Source organism: Drosophila subpulchrella, chromosome X (assembly GCF_014743375.2).
Source record: "Drosophila subpulchrella strain 33 F10 #4 breed RU33 chromosome X, RU_Dsub_v1.1 Primary Assembly, whole genome shotgun sequence".
Taxonomy (NCBI): Eukaryota; Metazoa; Arthropoda; class Insecta; order Diptera; family Drosophilidae; genus Drosophila; species Drosophila subpulchrella.
Genome location: NC_050613.1, coordinates 27,729,094 through 27,751,596, shown reverse-complemented (window position 1 = coordinate 27,751,596; position 22,503 = coordinate 27,729,094). Strand labels below are relative to the sequence as shown.

Sequence of the window (22,503 nt, the reverse complement as noted above, 5' to 3'; positions counted from 1 at the left end):
CGGATATATATTTTTTAAAAAACACTTTGAAAAATTTTGTAAGCTTGTGAGTTAAAGATGGTTTATTTAAGATATGCAATTTTCGGATATATATTTTTTCAGAGTGTCGAACAGGCACGCATGTAAAACATTTGGCGTTGGCATGCCAGGTCCCAGTTTCGGTTCCGGTTCCAGTTCCAGATCCCAATGTGTAGAGACCCCAAACCCCAGCCCCCATCCACCTCCCCCTCCTCCCGCTGAAATGCGGCCCTTTCTCCACGAAATGCCATAAAACAGCATTAAAGCTATTAACAGTCAAAGGAGAAATGAGACAGCCGGGAAGGAAGAAGTAGAAGTGGAAAAAATAGCTAGTGACGAGAGCCACCCTTAGCCCCCACCCCCCCCCCCCCCCTTTCTTCACCCCCTTTTATGGGGAAAACATAAATCAATCAGAGAGGGCAGGCCGCCCTTTATGAGTGCCCCAGCGTGTGTCCAAGATAATCCTAGAAACAGACAGACAAAACCGGAACGTCCATATATATGTATATCTTTCGAGTACATATAAGCCCAGCTCAAGGCCAAGTTTTTCTGGGTCGTGAAAAAATCCGGCTATTAACGGGCGAAAATAATAAAACCATTTCAAACATCGACTTTAAGTGCGATGGCTATACTCGTATGTTTGTTTATTAATGTTGTGGATATTATTTACCATACAACACTTTATTAATAACTTCAAAGCTATAAAAAAACAAGAAAAACAAATCATAAAAGTTCTAAATACAGGATTTTGATATATATATTTAAACGATTTCTTTGCTGTCAGATTTTGTATTGGAATAATTTAAGATTTATTTTGATGGTTGATTGATTGACTAAATTAATTATAATTACTTTGCAAAGTTGTAAAATTATAATTCATACAAAGATTTTCTAGATTTTGAATTTTATTTTATTTGTAGTCCTACATATTACATATTTGTAACAAGTCAAAAATAAGTGATTGTCAATGGAAAAATATTTAGACTATTAGCGTTTAACTCTTTGGTTGAAACGCCCCCATTCGCCGACCCTGTTCCGCCTTTCCCCAGTGGGCGTGGCAGGAGCCAAAAAAATCCAAATGAATTTCCCTTCCTCTTGGCTGGATTTTTATTCGTGTTTTTCTTTTTGGCCCTCGCTCTGATTGATATATCAAATTGATAGCCATCCGCTGCTATATAGCGAAATGCTCTTGTTACTGTTGTAGGAATACCCAATTTCCATTGCCCCGTGGATATTTCTATTTCGCCCACAAACCCCCCTTTTCCGCCATCCGGAAAAGTCTAACGCTATCTCGCTTCTATGCCCATCTCTCTTCCACTTAACAAAGCTCGGAAATGTTTGTGCCTGCGTATTTGCCTTTTTGTTTTCACCTTTTTTTGTTGGCTTTGTTATGTTTGGCTTAGAGATGAGCACTTTTCGAGATTTGAAAACTCCAAGTCTTGATAAAAACAAATATTGTACTTAAAAAAAAATACTATGCTATACCATACTTAAGAAGTTTTGGTGTCTAAAAAATCCGTAAAAATTTTTTGATCTTGAAGCTGTTTCTTTAGAACAAATCCATATTTTTACCAAAAATGTATATTGTCAAAATTTAGTTTCCTACGTTAATCTCCTAATATCTTGTATTTATTAAGCAAAATTATTAAAGAAAATTCCCTCACGCGTTCATTCTTCGCTAGACTTTTTTTTGCCGTCTTTTTTTGTAGCGCTGTCTATTTCTTTTTTTTTGCCTTCGTTTTGTTTTGGCCGATTGCATTTCACATGCAAATTCTAACGAGTTGTTTGTGGTCTTGTCGAGGCGTTGCCAACAAAAGTAACAACAATTGCAACGCAAAAAACCATGATAACACGGCAACAACAATGACAACAATATGCCGTTTATTTGCTGCACTTTTGCAACATTTTGATTTTGCCTGATTGAGTTGGTTTGGGACAAAAAAAAAAAAAATATAAAAAAAGAGATACAAAAAATGCCAGGAAAAGAATAACTCCAAATGGAAACAACGGCCGGAATATCGCATATTGATATGCGTTTTTCAATTAAGATTCGGTATGTATTCATAAAACGTACATAGCTGCCACTCACATGCAGTGATTTTAACAATTTTATGATTCAAAGTTTGCCAAAAGTTCCGAACAATAAAATATGCAGGCGGAAAAAATATTATTGGATTTGTTAGGGCTTCGTTGTAAGTTTTTCGATTTTAAGTTCGATTTTGTTTAACATCTTCAAGAAAATAAAATGGTATTTCCTCCTTTAACAGTCGATATCTTAATGGACCGATCGGGGTTGTGAAAACAATACTTTCTCTCCATAGAAGGCAACCACTTGCCTAATGCAATTTTCGAATGCAAAAGCCATAAAAATATCTATTTTAATCGAACACTTTGTGGAACTCTTTTTGCAGCAGCTATTTTCTCAATTTTTTTTCTCGTTTTTTTTTTTGCCCAGGTAAGAGGGGGTGGCAAAAGCAATTTAAAGTCTGCTGAATCTTGGGTTCATCCTCTTCCTGTTCGTTGTGGAAAAAGGCAGCAGCTGCAGACCAGGCCCAGAATGTATCTTATGGATAGATGGACCCTCAGCCCCGCTCCTCCCCTGCTGGTCTGCATTTGAATGCCCCAGCTGCCTGCTGGCAATTCGATTTCATGCTGCAATTTAATTTGCTTCACTCTGGCCACAGCACCACATCTATTTGAAGAGCAAAAGTAACTCAAGGCGAGCTCCATACCTCCCCCCCCACTTGCTACGCCCCTTTTATTTGGGATACCCATGCATAGCCTCTTTTGGGGGGTGAAAAAAAGGGCAACAGGTACCAAAAGGCAGGACTCATTAGGCGGCTATCGAGTGCTACGAAAAAGCACTCATGAGTCGTCGGCAGTCGGTTGGTTTGTCATTAACACATTTTGTGCATGTTGTGCATCATTAGAGCAGCAGACGAGATGAGGTGGTGGTGGATTGTGGATTGTGGATGGGCTGGTTGGGCCAATGTCGATGGGGAGAGGCCGATGAAAGGACCAATACACCGCCAGAAAAGTCACTGAAAAATACTGATCAATTTGATATTCAAAGAAATTATGTTGACTTAAATCTACAATTTGTTAAATTGATATTGAAAAATGCAATGAGAGACCGGTTAAAGGACCAATACCAAAAAAGTTACTGAAAAATACTCATCAATTTGAAGTTCAAAGAAATAATGTTTACTCAAATCTACAATTTGTTAGATTGATATTGAAAAATGCAATGTCGATGGGGAGAGGCCGAAGAAATTACCAATATTCCGCCAAAAAAGTCACTGAAAAATACTCATCAATTGAATATTCAAAGATATAATCTTTACTTATATCTACAATTTGTTAAATTGATATTAAAAATGCAATGTCGATTGGAAGAGGCCGAAGAAATTACCAATACTCCGCCAAAAAAGTCACTAAAAAATACTTATCAATTTGATACTCAAAGAAATTTTTATACTCATGTCTAAAATTTGTTAGATTGATATTGAAAAATGCAATGTCAACGGGGAGAGGCCGCCAGAAATATTACTGAAAAATACTCATCAGTTAGATATTCACAATTACAATTACAATTTATTAAATTGATATTGAAAAATGCAATTTGTCGGTCCCTCCCTCTTCGAAAATATTTCGAAAACAATTAACAATCAATTTGATATTTACAGAAATTACACTTGATATTGAAAACTGCAATTTTTCGGTTTTCATCTCTGGATCTTCAGGACTTAACAGAAAAAAGTCATAGATATTTTTTCCCACTTCCCTATTGTAATTGAGCTCATGATTAGCAAACATTTCTCGCTGTGCAATCATCTCACATGTTTCGTTATTTCAACAATGCTCCTGACACGTGGCGTCTGCAGTTGGCCCACACACACACACGCCCGCTTCGGCTCCCCTTCGCTCCACCAACTGGAATTATTCATTGATGTCAATGCCAAAGAGGAGATTTTCCCTGCCACTTTTCCCCCGCTCCCCCCCCCCCACCCCCTGCGTTGTTGCCTTGAGCTCGGCTGCCGTTGCTGCTGCTCCTGCTTTTCAGCTCCTGCCTTTGCTGCTTGGCATGCATATGAAAATTGGCCAATTTGGCGCAGCGTTTGGCTTCACTTTGTAGTTGTTGTTACGTGTGTGTGTGTGTGTGCGGGTGTGCGTGTGTGCCGCCACCCTATGTCAGCCCCCACCCCTCAACAGACCCTGTATAATCATACACAGAGGAAAATTATAACATTTTTATGAAGGCTCTCCTACAATGACCACTGTTTATTAGGGAAAATTTCTTTTAAAAAGTATCTTAAAGATAAAGATACATATAAGAAATTGGGAAAAATATATCAAGTCCAAAATGTTTTTAAAATAGCTAGATTCTCACCTATAACATTTCTAAATAATAATATTTCAAAACTACTTGTATTATTTTGCCCCATGTGCAATTTGCAGTTGCTCACCATTTTGGCTTTTGTTTCCCTTTTGGTGGAGTCCTCCACGTAATGACTTTAATTAACATACATACACGAAACTTTTCGGGGGCGGCGGCACAAGGGGGCGTGGCTGGCTGCTAGGGATGCTGGGGCAAACGTGGGCGATCACTCAAGTGGAAGCTTTTTTGGCCAGAACCGAGAGTAGCAGCAGCAGCAGCTAAAACACCCAAAATGTGGCCCACAACTTGGTGGCCAATTGCAGCTGCAACAACAAATTCATGAACGCAAGCAGCAGCAGCAACAACAATAACATTTTGGCCAGCTTCACCCAGAAACAACAACAAAAGCAAACACTTAATGAAAGGGAAATGCTTTGGGCCAGCTGTTTTTCTTTGCCTTCAAGTGGGACACGACTAAGTATATTGGACAATATTTGACCAGATGAGTGTGAAAATTGGAAAACCGAATATTGCTAAAAAAATGCAAGCCAATAAGTACAAAAGAAAATGAGGCTGCAAATTTATTCCTTAAAAATTATTGGTTCAACTTCAAACCAAGTTATAATGAGCCGCAAAAGGGTATTGGGTTTTGGTGACCCCAATCTGTTATAATTAGGGCAAAAAGGTGACCCGGAACACCAAACTCGTTATACTATATTCTAATTGCTATGGGCCACTTAAATCGAGGCAAATTGCAATTGAGTGCCGGGAGGTTCATGCGTGGTGCGGTTACGAAAGGTCATTTGGGGTCAGAGGGCACCTACAGTTCAACACCCGATAATCGCTTCGATATTTCTTCCGCACGCCCCGTCTCTTTTGACCCACCTGTAATTCATACAACTCATCGAATATTTGATTTCCGGGCTCCTTCATCAAGTCGAGTCCCCAGTGCCCACTTGCCCCATGAACCTCGATCCAAAGGCAGAACTTCACTTTCCACCCCTCTCAGGCAAATCTAACCAAATGCCAACACAAATTTTGTTTGCCTTTTGTATTAGGTTGACAAAAATCAACAGCCAAGCGGGGAAAACAGGAGCCGAAAGATGAGCAGGGAAAATGGTGTGGGCAGATTGGCAGATTGTTGAAGAGATTTATGTTGGCACTACGCCCAACGGAAAATGGGGGGGTATTTGAGCTGTTTGTCTTTCGCAAATGTTGGGCAATATTTTGCGGTAAAAGGTGAATTTATTAGCACCACAGCGGGGAGAGAGAGTTCATTTACAGTTTGCCAAGCTAAGGCCTCAACCTCTTTTAATCTGCTTGAAGTTGGAATAGTGTGACTAACTTTATTCCAAAATTAAATACAACCTCAATAAAGTTAAGAAAATCACATGTGGTTCTTATCGCCCAATGCTGTGGCCATTTAAAACACATTTTCCCGACCCTAAGATCTTGACAAATCATAAACAAAACGCCCAACGGACTTTGGCCAGCTGCAGATCCGTTGTGTATCTTTTTGGAAAAGCCATGTCACGGTGAATAAAAAAATAAAGTAAACCTCTTACCCCCAATCACAGTATAAAGCCACACATACAACGAGATGCATATCAGAAATATTGAGCTGAAGATGCTGATGAAGAGACAGTTAAATACACGCACACACGAAAGAAGTTGGGGATTATTTTTGGGGGACCACAAGATACGCATCTTTCGGATTGTTGCTCTTCGAATTTCCCTCTTAAGCCGATTTCTGGGTTGACTTTTTTTTTGTCTGTCTATTGCGACATAAAACACAATAAAAGTAAAATATAAAAAAATAGGAAAAAAAACTGGGTGATGACATGGAGGAGGGGGGTCGAAAAAGAAACTTTCATGTCAACGCTATCATTTTCGGAATTCCAATAAGTTTAGTATCAGCGAAATGACAAAAAAAAAAGGTTTGCTGGGATAAAAGATTTCCCCCGAAAAACAAAAGACTTCTCGCCCATTCCACTTACCGAAATTTTTGTTAAAGAAATTTTCCAGTTACGCTTTTTACTCCAACTTTTGAACCTGTAAGTACAAACAAGAAACGATAAAACATTAGAACAGCGTTGAAATTTAATTAGTATGCGTATACTTTTCAAGTACACTGTTGGGGGTTTCTACTCTCTGCCCCCCAAAAAGGAAACTCCATCAATGATGGCAACGCTCAGGAATCAGTCGGAAAAGCGAGGAGCCAGCATTGTACATCAAATGTGACTTACAATGTCAGACCAAATGAAATTTTCTCCCTGGTTTTCCTTTTAGCTTTAGCATTTTCATCATTTCAAAGTCAAATGTTGGATAAATAAAACAGTTTTCTCTAGTTTTTCCTCTTTCTGTTTGTGTGTGGTGCGTGTGTGTTTGTGTTTGTGCTTTATTTTTTTGTAGCTTTTCTCAGAATTCATAATTGAATGTTTCTCTCAACTTTGTGGGGATGATATGGGATTTGCAATTGAATTAAATTCTGATGCCGTTTGTCTATGGAACTTTTGCTCGACTTCTCTCGATTGGCCCCGGATTTCTGGGATTCTCGTTTTCTGATTGAGATTTCTCGCAGTAAGCAAGGATAATTGTGGCCAGTTGGAGCCAGTTGGATGAGTCTGCTACTTTTGGGAATGTATTTCAAACTGTTTCACTTGAGTTTATTGCAGAAAGTTTACTTTTTCGGTAGTAGAACAATTTTTAATAACCCTTTTTCCATTTTCTAGGTACTTAAAACCAAGCAAAAAGCCGAATTCTCGATTTCTTAGTCTGGATAAGAACTTTACTTTAAGCTTGCCTTAAATGTATTTTTAAATATCAAACTTTTTAAAACTAAGCCCCCGTTTCCCTCTCCCAATTCATTATGTAATATATTTTCCACTGGGAAACCCCAAACAACTACATCAACGAAATTGCTTTCACTGCAACCCGCAAAATGCTCAGTAGTACAAAAAAAATTTGCTTAAGCCGCCTTAACAGAAAAATAGACGAGAAAAATATATAGAACCCCAAATGGGGAGCATTTGGTCACAAAAGTCCGACTTTTTCCAGTCCTTCGACAAGAACGACCAGTCAAACCCCACAAATGTCATTGCAAAAATGTTTTAATTGAGCCAAGAATGAAACCCAAGAATGGAAAAGAGAAGAAGCGAAAACATTTTACACAATACAAATAAAATAGAATTTCAAACCACAAGCAAACGTGCGTTATTCATTTTTGAATTTATAACACAATTGGGAGGAATGCGAATGAATGTCGCCGGGAAAGGAAAATGTGGGGGGAAAATGGACTGAAGGAGTGAAAATGCGCAGCAAGAATAACTGCCTTTTTCCATTTTATTTTCCCTTTTCGGTTTCAGTTGCTACCGTTTCTGTATATATTTTTTTCTTCACTTTTTTATACTTTTTATTCCGCCCATGCACATAAAAATAGGAATAAATAAGGATGTGTTGAGGTTAGGGCCCGGGAAAAGTCAGAGGAAATCGTGTCGCGGCAAATGTGACAGGCGGCTACCGTTGCCATATAGCCATATAGCCCCCCCAGTTCCCAGTTTTCCCAACCTCCTACGGAATTTTCCACACACTCACTCACTCACGCGGCTTGCAAATGACTCGAGTTCGCGGTAAATTGACAAAAATGTAAAAAGAAAGCAGGCAGAAGGAATAAGCTCCTAAGAGGTAAAGTATAACCTGTGCAAATGATGATAATGATCATCGTGACGGTGCCGCTGGTAAAGATGATGAGCGGCGGAATGTCGCCAGTTGAGTTTTCCAACTCTGACACCTTCAAATATTTTAAAGTCACCTTCAAGTCATGGGTTTTTCTGCAGTCATTTCTCTTCTGTTTTTTTTGGCGTGAGTTTGCCTTCTCATTTCTTGAAAAGATTTGAGAATCTATCAAGATTTGGTTATAATAAAACCAATATCATTAAAACTAACTGTCAAAGGAATAAGCTAATTATTTGTAACCCTAATAAATAGTTATTGAACAAGAGTTGCACTGATTTTCTTAGGCCTTTTTTTTCGATTCTGCTGCAACCCCCAATCAATGGCCAATTGTTAATCAATGATCTGTGTTCAAAAATAATCGTCAAAGAAACCGCCACCGAACTGAAGTCCTACATGCAAGGGGGTCTCATTCGTTACTCCTTTTTTTGTACTTTGGGCTCGGATGTCGGAAGACCCGCAGCTGAAAACCCAAGAGCAAGAGCAACCCTTTCTTTGGGCTACTGTGTCATGAGTCATGCTTCTTTCCTTGGTTTCTGTTTGCCCACAGATAAACAAACTTGCAGTTAAGGCAGGGAATTTCGATATATTAAGTACCCCGCCGATTACAATACACAGCTTAGGTTAGGATCATAGCAAAGCAATGTTCAAAGAGATGTTTGAATACCAATTTAACATTTTTCCATTATTATTTCCATTTCAATAATTCTTATACCTTTCTAAAAGGTGAAAATCTTGGTTCTTCCACTATTATTGTAATTTTCAATATCAATTTAACATTATGATGTGATCATGAAATTGTTTTTTTTTTGTGGTTCTATAATTTTGTGAGCTACTGTAGAGGGGAACTTCCCTGCAGCCTACCCCACCCACCACTCGTTTCCACTACAATCAACCAAGACGACCTTGTAGGGGAAAAATAAAACGAAAAAGAAAAAAAATTATTGAACACACATGAGTGTGCAAATATGTGTGAAATTTATTTGCCACAGCCCGCCGTCCCGAAGGGTTTGAGGTTTGGGTTTTGTGTTCCGCCCGTATCCGTGGCGTATATCACCGACAACCCTTTCGCCACGTCCCACGGGGGTTGTTCCGACCCCTCGAAGCCCCTTCCGTTTGTTTAAAAATCACTTGATTGCACAAATGCTCATTGAGCTAATTTTATTTCGTGTACGGGGAGGTATAAAAAAAAAACAAAAATCGAGAAGGCGATGGCGATGGCAACTTGAGCCACGCTTGGGATTCCGATTTCCATATGCCAGGGGAAGAAACTCGGTGAAGCCCTACTACCTGACTTAGGACCCAACTTAACTAAATTATTAGCCGGCCACCTTCGACCGCTCGAAGAAGTGCTGCTGCTCGGCAATGTGGAATAATGTGTTATGTCCTTAAAACAAAAGGTTGCCTTCGGGGGCAAAGTGAGTTGATCAAATTACCAGACAGACCCGAATGGTCCTTCGACTTTGATGCACTTGAGCCGTGTCAGAAGTAGTCACAAAGTAAGCAGTACTGTCCCTTTTTGCTGGCTTTGTTGTTGACCTTTCCTGGGGTCACTTTAATTAATTACATGAAATGAGTATTTTCTGTGGGGTGGGCAAATTACACGGCAAAATGGTACGACGACACTGTAATGGAACCCCCGAAGATGGCTTTTCAAGGGGAGTTGGTACATGTCTTCAAGTGAGCTTTTAGTCCCAAAACAATTTGTAATTGCTCCATTACGAGAGCAAGAACAACTTTTCACTTAAAGTAAATTAAAATCGGGTTTCGGTTTAGGTACCTTTAAAAAAATTGCGAGTCTGCTCAAATCAAGTGTAAAATATTTTCTCAAATATATATATAAAGAAAGAAAGCTGCTATTTCAATGCCATTACCCGAAACTTATTTAGAAAGAGCTCATATACACGAAACCCTTGCCCATAAACTAGTTCTCACTCGAAATGAGTTTCCGAGTGCGTGACAAAGTTTTCCACAGACCAAGATCCATTTGCCGTCACATCTCCCTTTGCAATTACCTTATCCTGCTTTGAACTTCCATTACCAAAAACTCCAAAAGCCAAACAACAAAAATACAAAAATTCCCTTTGCATCTTCATCGTCTTCTTCACTTTTTCGGCCATGTTTGGCAATTAAATCATTTTGACCATAAATCGAATTTCGCAACACTGGCTGTGTGTGTGTGTGTGTGTGTGTTCGGGCCTCAGTGTTAATCCAATTAACTTGGCTTGCATCAAACACATTCCTTTCCACCTATAGAACGAAGGCAGACCGAAGGAGAGCGAAAATAAATAAAGAAATGAAAACAGTTTCAAAGAAACTCAAACTTCAAGTTTTATAGTTCCCAGCTCCTCTGGCTTCCCCTTCTTTTTTTCCCTCCGGTTCTCCACTGGCTACAAATTTCATACGAAACTTGGCTCTGGAAAACTTTTCGCAGGCATTTCATTGGAATAACTTCCACCCCCAGATCCGCCAGTAGCCCCCATCTACATCCCCATACACATACCCATTCCCCATCCCCTGGCAGATTGGCAAAAGGTGGGCCATCAAGCCAGAAAAGCTTGTCCTGACAAATGTTTTCATTGATTTTTACGAGCAGTGAACGTATAAAATAAATTCACTTTTTTTCCTGTATTCTTTATTTATTTTTTTGATTTTTATGCTCTGCGACCAACAAAAATCAGGACTTTGGTGTAAGCTGAGCCGGAAAAAAAGTCAGGGGCAGGGGTAGAAAAAAAACTTTATACAAAAATCTCTTGTTTACTTTCGTTTGTTGTTTTGCGTGTTATTGTTCCACACCACTACTATCGCGCCAGAGGCGGAGGGACGTGCGTTTAAAAGGGGGGTGCGAGTGTCAGTTTTACGATTACCATGCGGGCCCCACGTTGGGCGCCATTAACGATCTTCCACCCTCACGTGTGCGTGTCCTGGTTGATGTGTCGTAAACGCATCATAAACAGCTGGTACTCGGGAACCCTCCTCCACTTCCCTTCATGTTTCGGACTCAACTGAATTATCATCAAAAATATACTTCATATTTACCTTCATTTTTCGAAGTACTCTTCAACGCCCTTGGTCCATCCAAAGTAATGGGCACTGATCTTTGTCAACCCTAAAGGGTTTCATATAAATAAAAACATGTATGGCCAATTTTCAATAGGCTGTTTATTTAATGTGAGCTGAAGAAGATACTTTATCAAGTCATAATACTTTAAATTGATATGCTTTTTCGAAGATCCTATGAATGGCTTGCAGTTTAATGTCTTGAACTTTAGAGCCCTTTAAAAATTTCGTTTTTAAAGTCAAAGTAATCAAAGAACACTCCTTTCACTTTTATTGATCTGATTAAATTGATCTAATGGATTTTTAAAGTATGATTGGTAGACTTAAATGTCCACTATAAAGTCTTAGAAGGTTAAAGACAATTTTTAATATTCCTAAAATATTCAAAATTGTCCATTATTGATCTGGTTAAATCGATCTAATGGATTTTTAAAGTATGAATGGTGGACTTGAATGTCCACTATAAGGTCTTAGAAGGTTAAAGACAATTTTTAATATTCCTAAAATATTCAAAATTGTCCATTATAATTGCCGCCATAAAAAGTGCCCCTTTAAGAACCAATGAATTTAAATTGTTTCGATTGCTACAACATAATGAAAATCATAAGTCCAGTGCCAGAAATATGAATTATCTTCAACTCGTTTCAACTGTGCGCCACTTGGGCCAGTGGAAACGCTTCGGAATGTTTATCTTGTCTATGGCAAAGGTTTGATTAGCCATAAAAACTCCCATTCGGTCTGGGTGTTGTTGTCGTACTTGTTCTATGATTGTATTTCCCTCTCCCCCTGTTTTACTCGAAATTTTATGGTCTTTTCCCATTCCACTTGACTTTATTTTTTCGTATTTTACGAGCTTTCGAATTTGAAAGTCGTTAAATGCATTTTCAACAGCGACGACAGCCGTGGATATTCTTTTGTGGCTGTGCTAAGGGCATTATCTTATTATTATTAATAATACTGGGGCAGGGAGCGAAGTGGGTGAACTTTAAACCCTTGCTCATTGTTCGGGTCACAAATAAAGTTTGCCGCCCCGGCTCCAGTTCATTTCAACTCGACTCGAGCCCAATAAAATGTAATTAATTTGCAAAACTTTTCCCCACACCCAAACACACACACACACAAGCCAAAAGCCAATAAAGCAAGCCCAAGATTCTGGCGAGGATGGGGGCGCAGGATTTGCATGCCAGAGATGAGCCAAAAGCCCAAAAAAAAAAAAAATAAGGAATAAAAAAAGAGGAAAGCAGCAAGGAACAGAAGCCAACAGCTGCTCGACATAAACTTATAAAAGCTGGTAAAACTCTCTAACCAAAAGGGGGCCAAACAGAGCGGGCAAAGCGGGGAAAGCACTGGCATTGCTGCATTAAAAAGTTAATAAAAGTGGAGCATGCCACAAGTCGTGCCGCAATTTGCGGCAGCTGCAGCTGCGTTCCAGCAAAAGGATATGGATATGAATATAAGTAATCCTAGTGCCAAGTCCTGCCCAGAATGTGTGCAACTAGAGCAAGGAGCAAGCGGAACTTGTTGCTCTTCAGGTGGCATAAGCTGCGACTTTTGCACTTGCTTTTGCTTCGGCTTTTCCTTGCTTTTGCTTTTCCCACTGCTGCTGCTGCCTCCACCAAAAGTGGCAAGCAATTAAAATGCTCAACATCCTGCAGCATCGAAGGATTCAAGGAGTTTCGCAACAAAATAGAACGGAAAACAAATGCTTTCAATTCAAACGGAAACAAAGGGGAAAGGCTTGCAAAAATTACATCAAAGCCATTCGAGTGGAGAAATGGTTGGTAAAATGTCACAAGGAAAATATTTCAGTCAAAAAATTAAAGCAATAGCAAATAATTTACAACAGAGTAATTAAGAGGCCAAAGTCTTGGTAGACCGCTTGTCAAATAAATAATAAACGTATATATATAAAACCTCAAGGCACATGATTCCCCATAAAACTCTTCCTAAAAGCTTCTTCTTCATTAGTCAGACTCCTCTACTCTCAACTTAATTTCTACATAGAGCCCCCGCCGTCATAACGATCATCACCATCAATAAGCGTTAGGAAAGATTTAGCCAAGATTTTCCTCATCAGTCGTTTTGCCAGAACATAATTCGCTTCTGTCAGATATTACCCACATGGATTTATCCGTATCCTAGGAGCCACACATACTATACCATGCCATACTATATTATACATATGTGTGTTTGCGGAGAGTGCACATTTATATACTTAAGCCCTCACAGATGGCAACTAAATGCAACTCTGCTGCCAAGTGGCGAGAGCTCACTTCCACTTGCGGTTTCAAGGGTTACTCAGCGCCTGGAGAGCCAGCAGCCAGGAGCCAAGAACCTAGAGTCTGGTGGGGAAAATCGGGGGAAATCGGAAGAGAGCGGAAAAGCGGGTAACTTGGCTGTGCACTTTAAGTAATGCGGCCAATTGAAAATGTCGAACAAGTGCCACCAAACGCCAACAGCGATGCAGCTACCATCCAGTGACTGCAGCTAATTAAGAACGCATTAAAACGATTTGTGCGCCCCTTTGGCCAGAAGGCGCCAAGGGGATGGGTGACGGGTGTGTAATGTGGCTTTAAAAGGGTCTCAATACTGTCAATCAATAAATGGATTAAGCGACAAGCGATTATGCAACAGCGACTAAGCCCCAGTCAAACGACGATTGTGTTGCATAAGCCACGTAAACGCCATGAGAAGCGCATAGAAGGGCGCGCGGGAAAATAGCTCATAACTCCGCTAAGCTGATTAACGCCGGCCCAACGAAATCTTTGTGATGGCAACACACACAGGCATGCGGCTGAAAGAAAAACTTGAGAGCCCAGCAATGTATTAAGTTTCAAGAAAGCAAAATGAGTTTACAGCATAATGAAAATGTATAAATTACATTTTTCTTCAGCGAAACTTTTTGTTTGAAAAGTCAGTGGAAATTTAGCAACATTTTGTTTAATGAAAGGTTTTGTAGGCCTGAATGGATCTTGGAAATGCTGTCTGAACAATCAATGAAAAATAAGCTGGTGTATACAATGAATATTAGTTTCTTTTACTGAAAGAAAGCTTAAAGTGTATCATACTTAAGGCGCTTTTCTATCAGGTCAAAGTAAGTAACTATTAAATTTCATCTATGAATGATTAAAGCAATCGAGACCAAAAAAGTCTCATATCGAATGACCGGGCTGCAGTTTTACAACTGAGTGGAAAGTGGCAAAGACAAGTCGAAAAAACAAGAGCAAACAAACCAATCAGAGAAATTGCCATACTTCGCGAACTAAGCTGAATGAGAAGCGCATAGAAAGGCTGCAAAGGCAAAAGGCGAGCAAACAGTGCGAAAACTTTTCCCAGGCCATTAGAAATGTCCAACAACAAGTGGCCATCAAAAAAAAAAAAAAAAAAACTACTCGAGGAGGAGCCAGAAATCTGGAGGCGGGCAAAACTGCGAAAAAAGGCAAAAAACTTAAAAAGCAACTTTCCAGCTCATGTAAGTGCAAGTGTGTGTGTGTGTGTGCACGAAAATATTTTCAATTACAAATTGTATTTTTCCGTTTAGATAAGCAAAATTTATGGCAGGACTTGCGTCCTCGATCGCTATTCTGTCCCGTCTCGGGCTGAACTCAAAGTTCCAGTCGCAGTCCTGCGGCAACAAACACTTTTGCGCTTGGTCGGCGACGCAGTTGTAAACAAGGGGAAAATACAAGAAAAGCGACGGAACGGCACGGAAAATGCCACCAGAAAAAGAAAGAAAGAAGTAAAAAAAAAAAAGGCAGTCGAACGGACCCAAGCAAAAAACCTCAAGAAGACTGCCACTGCGACGACCAAAAGACGCCAAAAAAAAAGCTGCAGTCAGAACTTGCAAGGGGCGAAATCGAAAAGCGCAAGAAGCGTTGCAAAAAAACTAGTAAAAAAAGTCAAGAAAGAGATTATGCGAATGGAAGATACCCTGCTTTTGAGGGGCCTACTTTACAACCCGTGCCACTTTTATCTATTTTCAGGCATAGAAATCTCCGAAAAATTAGATGATGTGGAAGACTTTTTCTAAGAACTGAGAATTAATGGTATACATATCACAGAGATATTTTATAATATGGTATCTTTAAAATGCGATTATATATCATAGATATATCCAACATTCTCCAACTTACTCCAACAAAAGAAATGGAAGCCAAGTGAAACACAGATTTACAGAGTATTTTCCATTTACGTGCTTCTCGGTGGCGCCGCCAAATGTCACGTACGCAGACAGTGGCAGCCAGGAAGGAAGTGGGCGGGGGGTTGGCCAAAGGGGGCGTGGCAGGGTTGCCCTGCTCATGTGGCCTGTCACATGAATGGAATTGCCAACTTAATGCGAAGGCAAATGCAACAAACTGGACAGAAGACCGACATCCACCCACATTCTCAAATAATATTCTTTTTTCCGCCGCCAGGGTTGTCATCTTTTCTTAAAAAAAGCAAGAAGGGAAAGCGGAACAGAAAAAGCAAAGGCAGAACCAGCCATAGCAGGCTCCAATTTCAATTGAATTTGATTGAAATTCTGCTCCTAAGACGCACAACTTTTTTGTGGCACTTAATGTGGCCAAAGGTGTCAGTTTGTCTGGGGGCGTGGCGCTTTAGAGTAGGGGGTTCCCAGGTTTTTCCGTCTGGCATTATCGATATTTAAGCCATTTTAGCGTTTTCATTTTCCATACACGTTCTCAAGCAAACTGACGCGTATTAAGAGTATTTCCTATTACATTTTTGGAGTTAACGATATTATGCGATTTTCAACTTTTTCATTTTTTAACAAGCTGCAGCTTCTGCATCCTAGGAAACTTTAATGAGTCCGGGGCAACTCTACCCCTCTTCCGACTCCCGTCACTTTTTGATCCTTTTATAATGACTTGAAGAATCAGTCGGAAATAGTCTTAGTGAGTCACCCCCACCCCCTTTTTACCCAGCGTTTGAAGCGTGTGAAGCCATCAAAAATGGAATTGACACGTTCTGCCGCCAGATGCACGCAAACAAAAGGGGGTTACCCCTTCTCGTTTTTCACCTTCTCTACCTCCGAACTCCTCTTCTTCTTTACCATGTGGCAGAGTGGTGACCCCGACGTCGTCTTATCATAATGATGACGTTTACATTTCAATTAACGGCGAACAACATAATTGCAGCAGTCAAATTATATAATTACACACAAACAACAGGCACACGCAAAATGAGAGCGAAAGAGACGGACGCAGGGCGGCGTGAAAGAGACAGAGAACTCGTTTGCCTATATAGATACATATACACACATCCATATATACCGATTATATATCCCACTGAAGGCAGCTGCAAATGCAATGCAGGTGTTGCCCCAAGTGTCAAAAAATAATCATTTTGAAATCACTTCAAAAATTCAGACAGCACAAATGAAATATGCGTGTGAGAAAGGGAGAGGGGGAGGGAGTAGAAAGAGAGGGAAATCCCAGGGCTCTGTCAAGTGTTCCGGGCATTATATGCATAGTGTCTTCGAGTCCCGAGTATCGCCCCCTACCTCTCTATGGGGCTGTCTTTTAATTCCATCTGAACATTCAATTCGCTGGGTGACTTCAAGGCACAGCTGCGTTTCGTAATAATACTGAAAAAATAACTAACTTAAAAAGTGCAAAAGTTATGGGATATCTTTTGATATAATTGCAATTGTAAGTGCACTTTTCTCTCAGTGCCAAAGTAAAACCAAAAGTGGCCAGCAAAAATATTAAGCTGACCACTTGGCGGTTATGCAAAGTGAGATCTTTAATGTTTTCGTGTCAAAAGTTGTTTTTATATTTACGCTTTATTTCTTTCTTTTTTTTGAAAGAGCGGTACTACGCAATTCGAACCGTATTCCCATATTGAATAACCTGAGAATTTAACACCGCAGCAAAATAGCGGGGAAATTAAAGGCGAATAAGGAAAAAAACACACTGAATTGTTTTCTATCGTGACACATGAGAGGCCTTCATAGGCTCGGGCGCGCTTGTGGTGCATAATTTTTCATGCCACATATAATAATCTCTACTGGCCGTAATTTATTAACGTTTTCAGAAAACCCCCTCCCCACCATCCATCACCCATCTTTGTCGCTCTTGCGTGTCTCTTGAGGGAATGGCCGTTGGCGGTTTCGCTTTCAGCGTTTTATTTCAATGCGATTGAAAGCAAATTGAAAGCCGGCACCTGCCAGAGAGCACACGCGGCCAGAAGAAAGGAGGAAAACCATTTGCGGGCTAAAATGGGCAACAACGAACGGACTCACCACAGTACACAGCGAGAAAATTAAATTCAATTAAATAAGATTTATACACATATCTTGAAAAATTAACACTTCAATGTGTGATTTTTTTAAATCTGGCCACACTAACTTGGCTTTTCGCAAGGCTGGCCACTTTAAAAAAGGTCTGGTTACACTAAATTGCATATTATGTATGTGTAAAAAAATGTATCTATATATAAAACATATATTTTCTTTGCGTGCACCTTTCCATCAAACTCCTTGGTCGGGTTTGATGAAGCGCATTAAACAAATAACGCCCGGGCAATATTTCATTAAAAACTTAACGGTCTGACAGTACAGAGTGCTTTAGGTGCCGTTGGTTAGGTGCTTGAAAGGGGGTCACAGGACAGCAAAGCAGCGAAAAGGGCGGCGGAAGGGGGATGCTAAGGGTAGATAAAGAGCCATTGGCTAATGCCCCATTGGCGTGTGTGCTGTGCATTGCCAGCGTTTGGCATTCGATGGAAACAACACAAGATGCACTTTAGCTGGGCCCAAGGACCGATGGCAAACACCGACTAATGTGATCCTAAATACCCTTTAAAGTGATTTCAATTTCACATCAAAATGTGTAACAACACAATGCGGAAGTGAATACAAGATTTAACAAGACCATGCCTACAAAATATAAGTATACTTTTAATAAAAATTTTTTATTTTCGAACAATCAGATTCCATTTTCACAACCGCACCATGGTATTTGGTATTTTCCTTGCTGTTGCTACAATCCTGTGTTATTCTCAATACTTTTCAGTTTAATTAGTTTGGAATTACACAAAGAGCAAATGAGTTAAATGAAAAATGTATGAATATTTTCGTTGCCCATTCCCATACGGATTTTCAATTTGCCATTTGCTGAAATTGACAGTTAAATTATTATTATACTTGTTAGTTGACTTTAACCGCCGCTGGTTGGCCAGGCTTTGTGCCGTTATTATTAATATTATTATTATTATTGTTAGAGTTGGGTCATTTTCGGTGTCAATTTGTATTTGTGTTTTTTTTTTGCGGTTGTAGAATTTATGGTAAATTAAATTAGCCTGATTGGTATATGCATTTATAATGACATCACTTCAATCCGATCCCCCGTCAGGCGAAAAGCATTCTGTGTGCAATGATAAATTAATGAAATACATTTTTATTATTTTTATTCCATTTGTGCGGTGCCTTTTTTGCCGCCAACTCAATTTCCATCTGACCCCTGCTGAAAGAAAAACTAAATGAAAATGCCTTAGAAATTTCAATAAACATTTTTATGCTATAATTATAGGCCCAAAGACACACAAAGCCGAGGGATGCATAATAAAAATTAACGCCCTTCTCCCCTCGAAAAAAAAGAAATTTCCGTGTTAGTGTTTGGGTCATAATTTTTCTATTAGACAAATATGAGCAAGGGAGACGGAGAGCGAGGGCCTGTTCGTCATATGAGAGTGTAATAAATTTTATTAAAAACATATACAAACAAACTCATAAACGAGATCCAAGACCAAGTCAAGGTGGAAGCCAAATAGCAGGAGGGGAGTGAGTTGAGCTGAGTTGAGTTGGCCGCACATTTGGGCCATCATACGTGACCGGCGATGGAATTTCGGGACGCGCCCTCTCTTTCATTCCACCTACCTCCATCTCTTTCGGTGTCCAGCTGAGACAACACATAAAAACGAAAATAAACAAAAACGATGGAGGTAAGACGTCGTTTAAGGAGTTGGCATGCAATCAAAGCTCACGATCTGGAGACTCTGAAAAATTCCCAAAATTAGTAGGCCACTGCGCCATATAAAGGGGGAATTCAAGTTCAAAATTCAGTAATTAATTTCAAGACACAGCACAATCATTTTAATTAACAAAAAAAAAACGAACACTACTCCTGATTATCCTTAAGAATGCAAGTTAATAATCTCTGGTTACACTTGTCTAGCGCATACATAAAGCTGGTCACACTAGAAAAATATATTTTTATGGCTTGTAAGAAAGGGAAGCCATAAAAAGCTTATTACAATTTATTTGTACTTCAGTTAACCTGAAGAAAGTCTAAACGATACAACCTCCTTTGACGGCTAGTAGTCAACCCCCCAAAGAGGAGTTTCCTGTTCCCAAGCGGCGAGCAAAAAAGAATAAAAAAAAAGAAACCCAGTTAAGTGTGGCCAAATTAATGGACATCGAATGAAGTTGACCGGCTGTCATAAAGCGTTCATAATTACTTTTCACACCAGGCAGCGGCAAACCGAACGCGTGACTAACGAGTTCGAGGAGTATGGAATCGGGGAATCGGATTCGAAATCGGGGGCCAGAAAAAGAGGGGCAGAGGCGGCGACCAACAAACAAGCCCATAAACAGTCGGCAAAGAACAGAAAAAATGAATAACAAGAAATACATTACAAATAAACAATCATAAATTTCTATAAATTCTAATTGAAAGAGTTGCGAGCGGCGGCGCGGGGTGTCTGTTTATAGGCTTAGAGCGTATTGCGCACGACATTTGTTTATTTATGGCGAATGACAATAAAATTTAATAACTTTGACACAATTTAATTAATTTCGATTTTTCAATATGACAAAATAAAAAGGAAACGACATAAAAAAAAGCACCAGGCGAACGGAGCAAACAAACAAAATGTGGAAAGCCAAACAAAAATCAACACAACATAAAATTGTTATATATGTCTGTATGCTTATTTGTAGGTCTGTGCGAGGGTGGGGCATCGGTCGAGTCATAAGCAAACATATTTATGGAATATACATATATATTTTTGGGCGCTTTTTTGTTTTGATGCTCCACTGTCATATGCAAGGGAAAATTGAATTAAAATTCAACGAGGGCAATTTACAAAATTAGTTTGGACAACAAAAAAAGTAGACGAAAAAGGACCCTGGATTTTTTCATTAACAGACACTATGCATGAAACGAAAAATTCCATCAGAATTCGAATCAAATCGACTAAATTAAGAGCTTTGAAATATCCAAATCAAAAACGAAATTGATTTGTCCAGTTCAAGTTGCGAGTCAATTGCAGTTTTGGCTAAGTGCTGGGCTTAATAGAGAACAAACGAGTAACTGGTATAGTAAAAGGAACAGAGCTGTGACTTTACAGTTTGAGTTACAAAAACTATGTAAATTTGGTGCAGTTAGAGCAAAAGTTACTCTTCACTCAATTTTTAGAATGTTTAAGGACCTTGTTTGAAATGGTTATTTAATTTATATGAGTCTGGTAACATTCAAATTGGAAATCTAGAAGCTGGTCATATTAAAAGGATATGCATCTGGTTACTTTAAAATTGCACATTTTTTAGCTGGTCACATTAATGGTAAATGGTAATGGCAAGCTTAAGGCTTCCGTGATTTTTGTTAGAATTTATAAATACTTTTAGGTAATTCATCATAAGGCTGGTCACTCTTTGTCCTGCATTTTATTTCATAAATGAAATGGTTATTAAATTTCTATATATGAGTCTGGTAACATTGAAATCAGAAATCTAAAAGCTGGTCATATTAAAAGGATATGGTTCTGGTTAATTTAAAATTGTACATCTTCAAGCTGGTCACATTAATGGTAAATGGTAATGGTAAGTTTAAAGCTTCCGTGATTTTTGTTAGAATTTATAAATACTTTTAGGTAACTCATCATAAGTCTGGTCACTCTTTGTCCTGCATTTTATTTCATAAATCACAAATATCGCAGCCCAACCAACAACCCATCAACATTCAAAATGTGTAACGTCCCACTGGTAAATCTCCTGCCTCCACCAGAACCAGTCAAATTGACAGAGTTATTATAGTCTTTATGTGCCCATATATACATACATATGTGCGTATGCCGGCCACCAAAAAACCGCAATTGAAATGCAAAATATTCTCCACACATAAATATTTGAAAAAAGTCAAAATGCAATGATTGAAAAATGAAAAAGCATAAGGAAAAAATTAATTTTGAATGCGCCCTGTCGCCTGTGTACTGTGTTCAAACCCTCCATCCCCCTCTAACTCTTTTTCAACATAGCTTTTTAAATTGTGACAACATAAAATAATTGTTAAAGTCCACAAATAACAATAAACAAGAACACAGCACACACAGAGAGAGAGCAAAAAGCAATTTGCAATGCACCAAAAACCAAAAACCGAGGCCCAACTCCATGGGGGAAAGCCTCTGTGCGAGAAAGAGATGGGGAGCGTGCCCCTGTGTGTGAGGTAAATTTATTGATTTCCATATATTTATTTGTGTAAAATGCCATAAATTACAATTATTTAACAGGGCCGGACGGATGAGCCCGGCGGACGGACCGTAAAGTCAACGGACACTCAAACTCACACAATCTACCCTCTCCTTTCCTTGAAATCCTTTCCCCCCTTTTCCTGATTTCCCATGATTTTCCTGCTTTTCCCACCGTGTAGTTGGGTCAGTAGTGCCTGCCGCTTTGCTGTTGCTGCCACTGCTGTTGCATAATTTGTTAGCCAAATTGCAACTCAACAGGCCAGGTACGTAGGCTGATATCGAAAGACCCCAAGACCCCGACAAACAAACGTACATACATACATATATGCAGCCGGAGTGAGAGGACTGGCTCATCAAATATGCAAAATTGTGCAAGTCCTTGCAACAATCGCAATTAAGGATGAACTGCCGGCGAGGCGACTATAAGGCAAATCACAGATAATGAAAACGGTGACTCCCCCAGTAAAGTGCTCCTTATTGCTGCAATTAATAGGCACAAAAGTCACATTTGCAAAGCTATTTAGTCTTTTTACTTTCTTTAAGTAATCCAATTTTGAGTTCTGGTTAGTCAAGTTGTAAAGTTAGATAACTGTAGACTAAATACAGTGACTGTTTATATATTTAAGTTCAAAACCATTAATCGCTTTGAGTAATTAAGGGTAAGACCATATTTTGTACGCCCAGAAAAAAAATATTATTTTTAAAATTAAGGTCAATAGACTAGAATCAAGGAATTACAAGTTATGATTATTTTAATATGGTATCTAAAATTTAATAATAATAACTCATAATCCCCGTGAATTTAATTCTTAAAAGAGTATTGGTGGTAGAATTTCCTTTTCTCTTTC

The 22,503-nt window shown here is 39.2% G+C and overlaps 1 protein-coding gene across 1 annotated transcript in view; it reads right to left on the bottom strand.

Annotated features, from left to right (window-relative positions):
- The window catches only part of LOC119555972, a 79,880-nt gene that overhangs the window by 634 nt on the left and 56,743 nt on the right, over window positions 1–22,503 (bottom strand). The window contains exon 5 of the mRNA XM_037867700.1: window positions 6,394–6,448. Within this exon, the coding sequence (XP_037723628.1) occupies window positions 6,394–6,448 (55 nt within the window). The remainder of the gene's footprint in view (window positions 1–6,393; window positions 6,449–22,503) is intronic.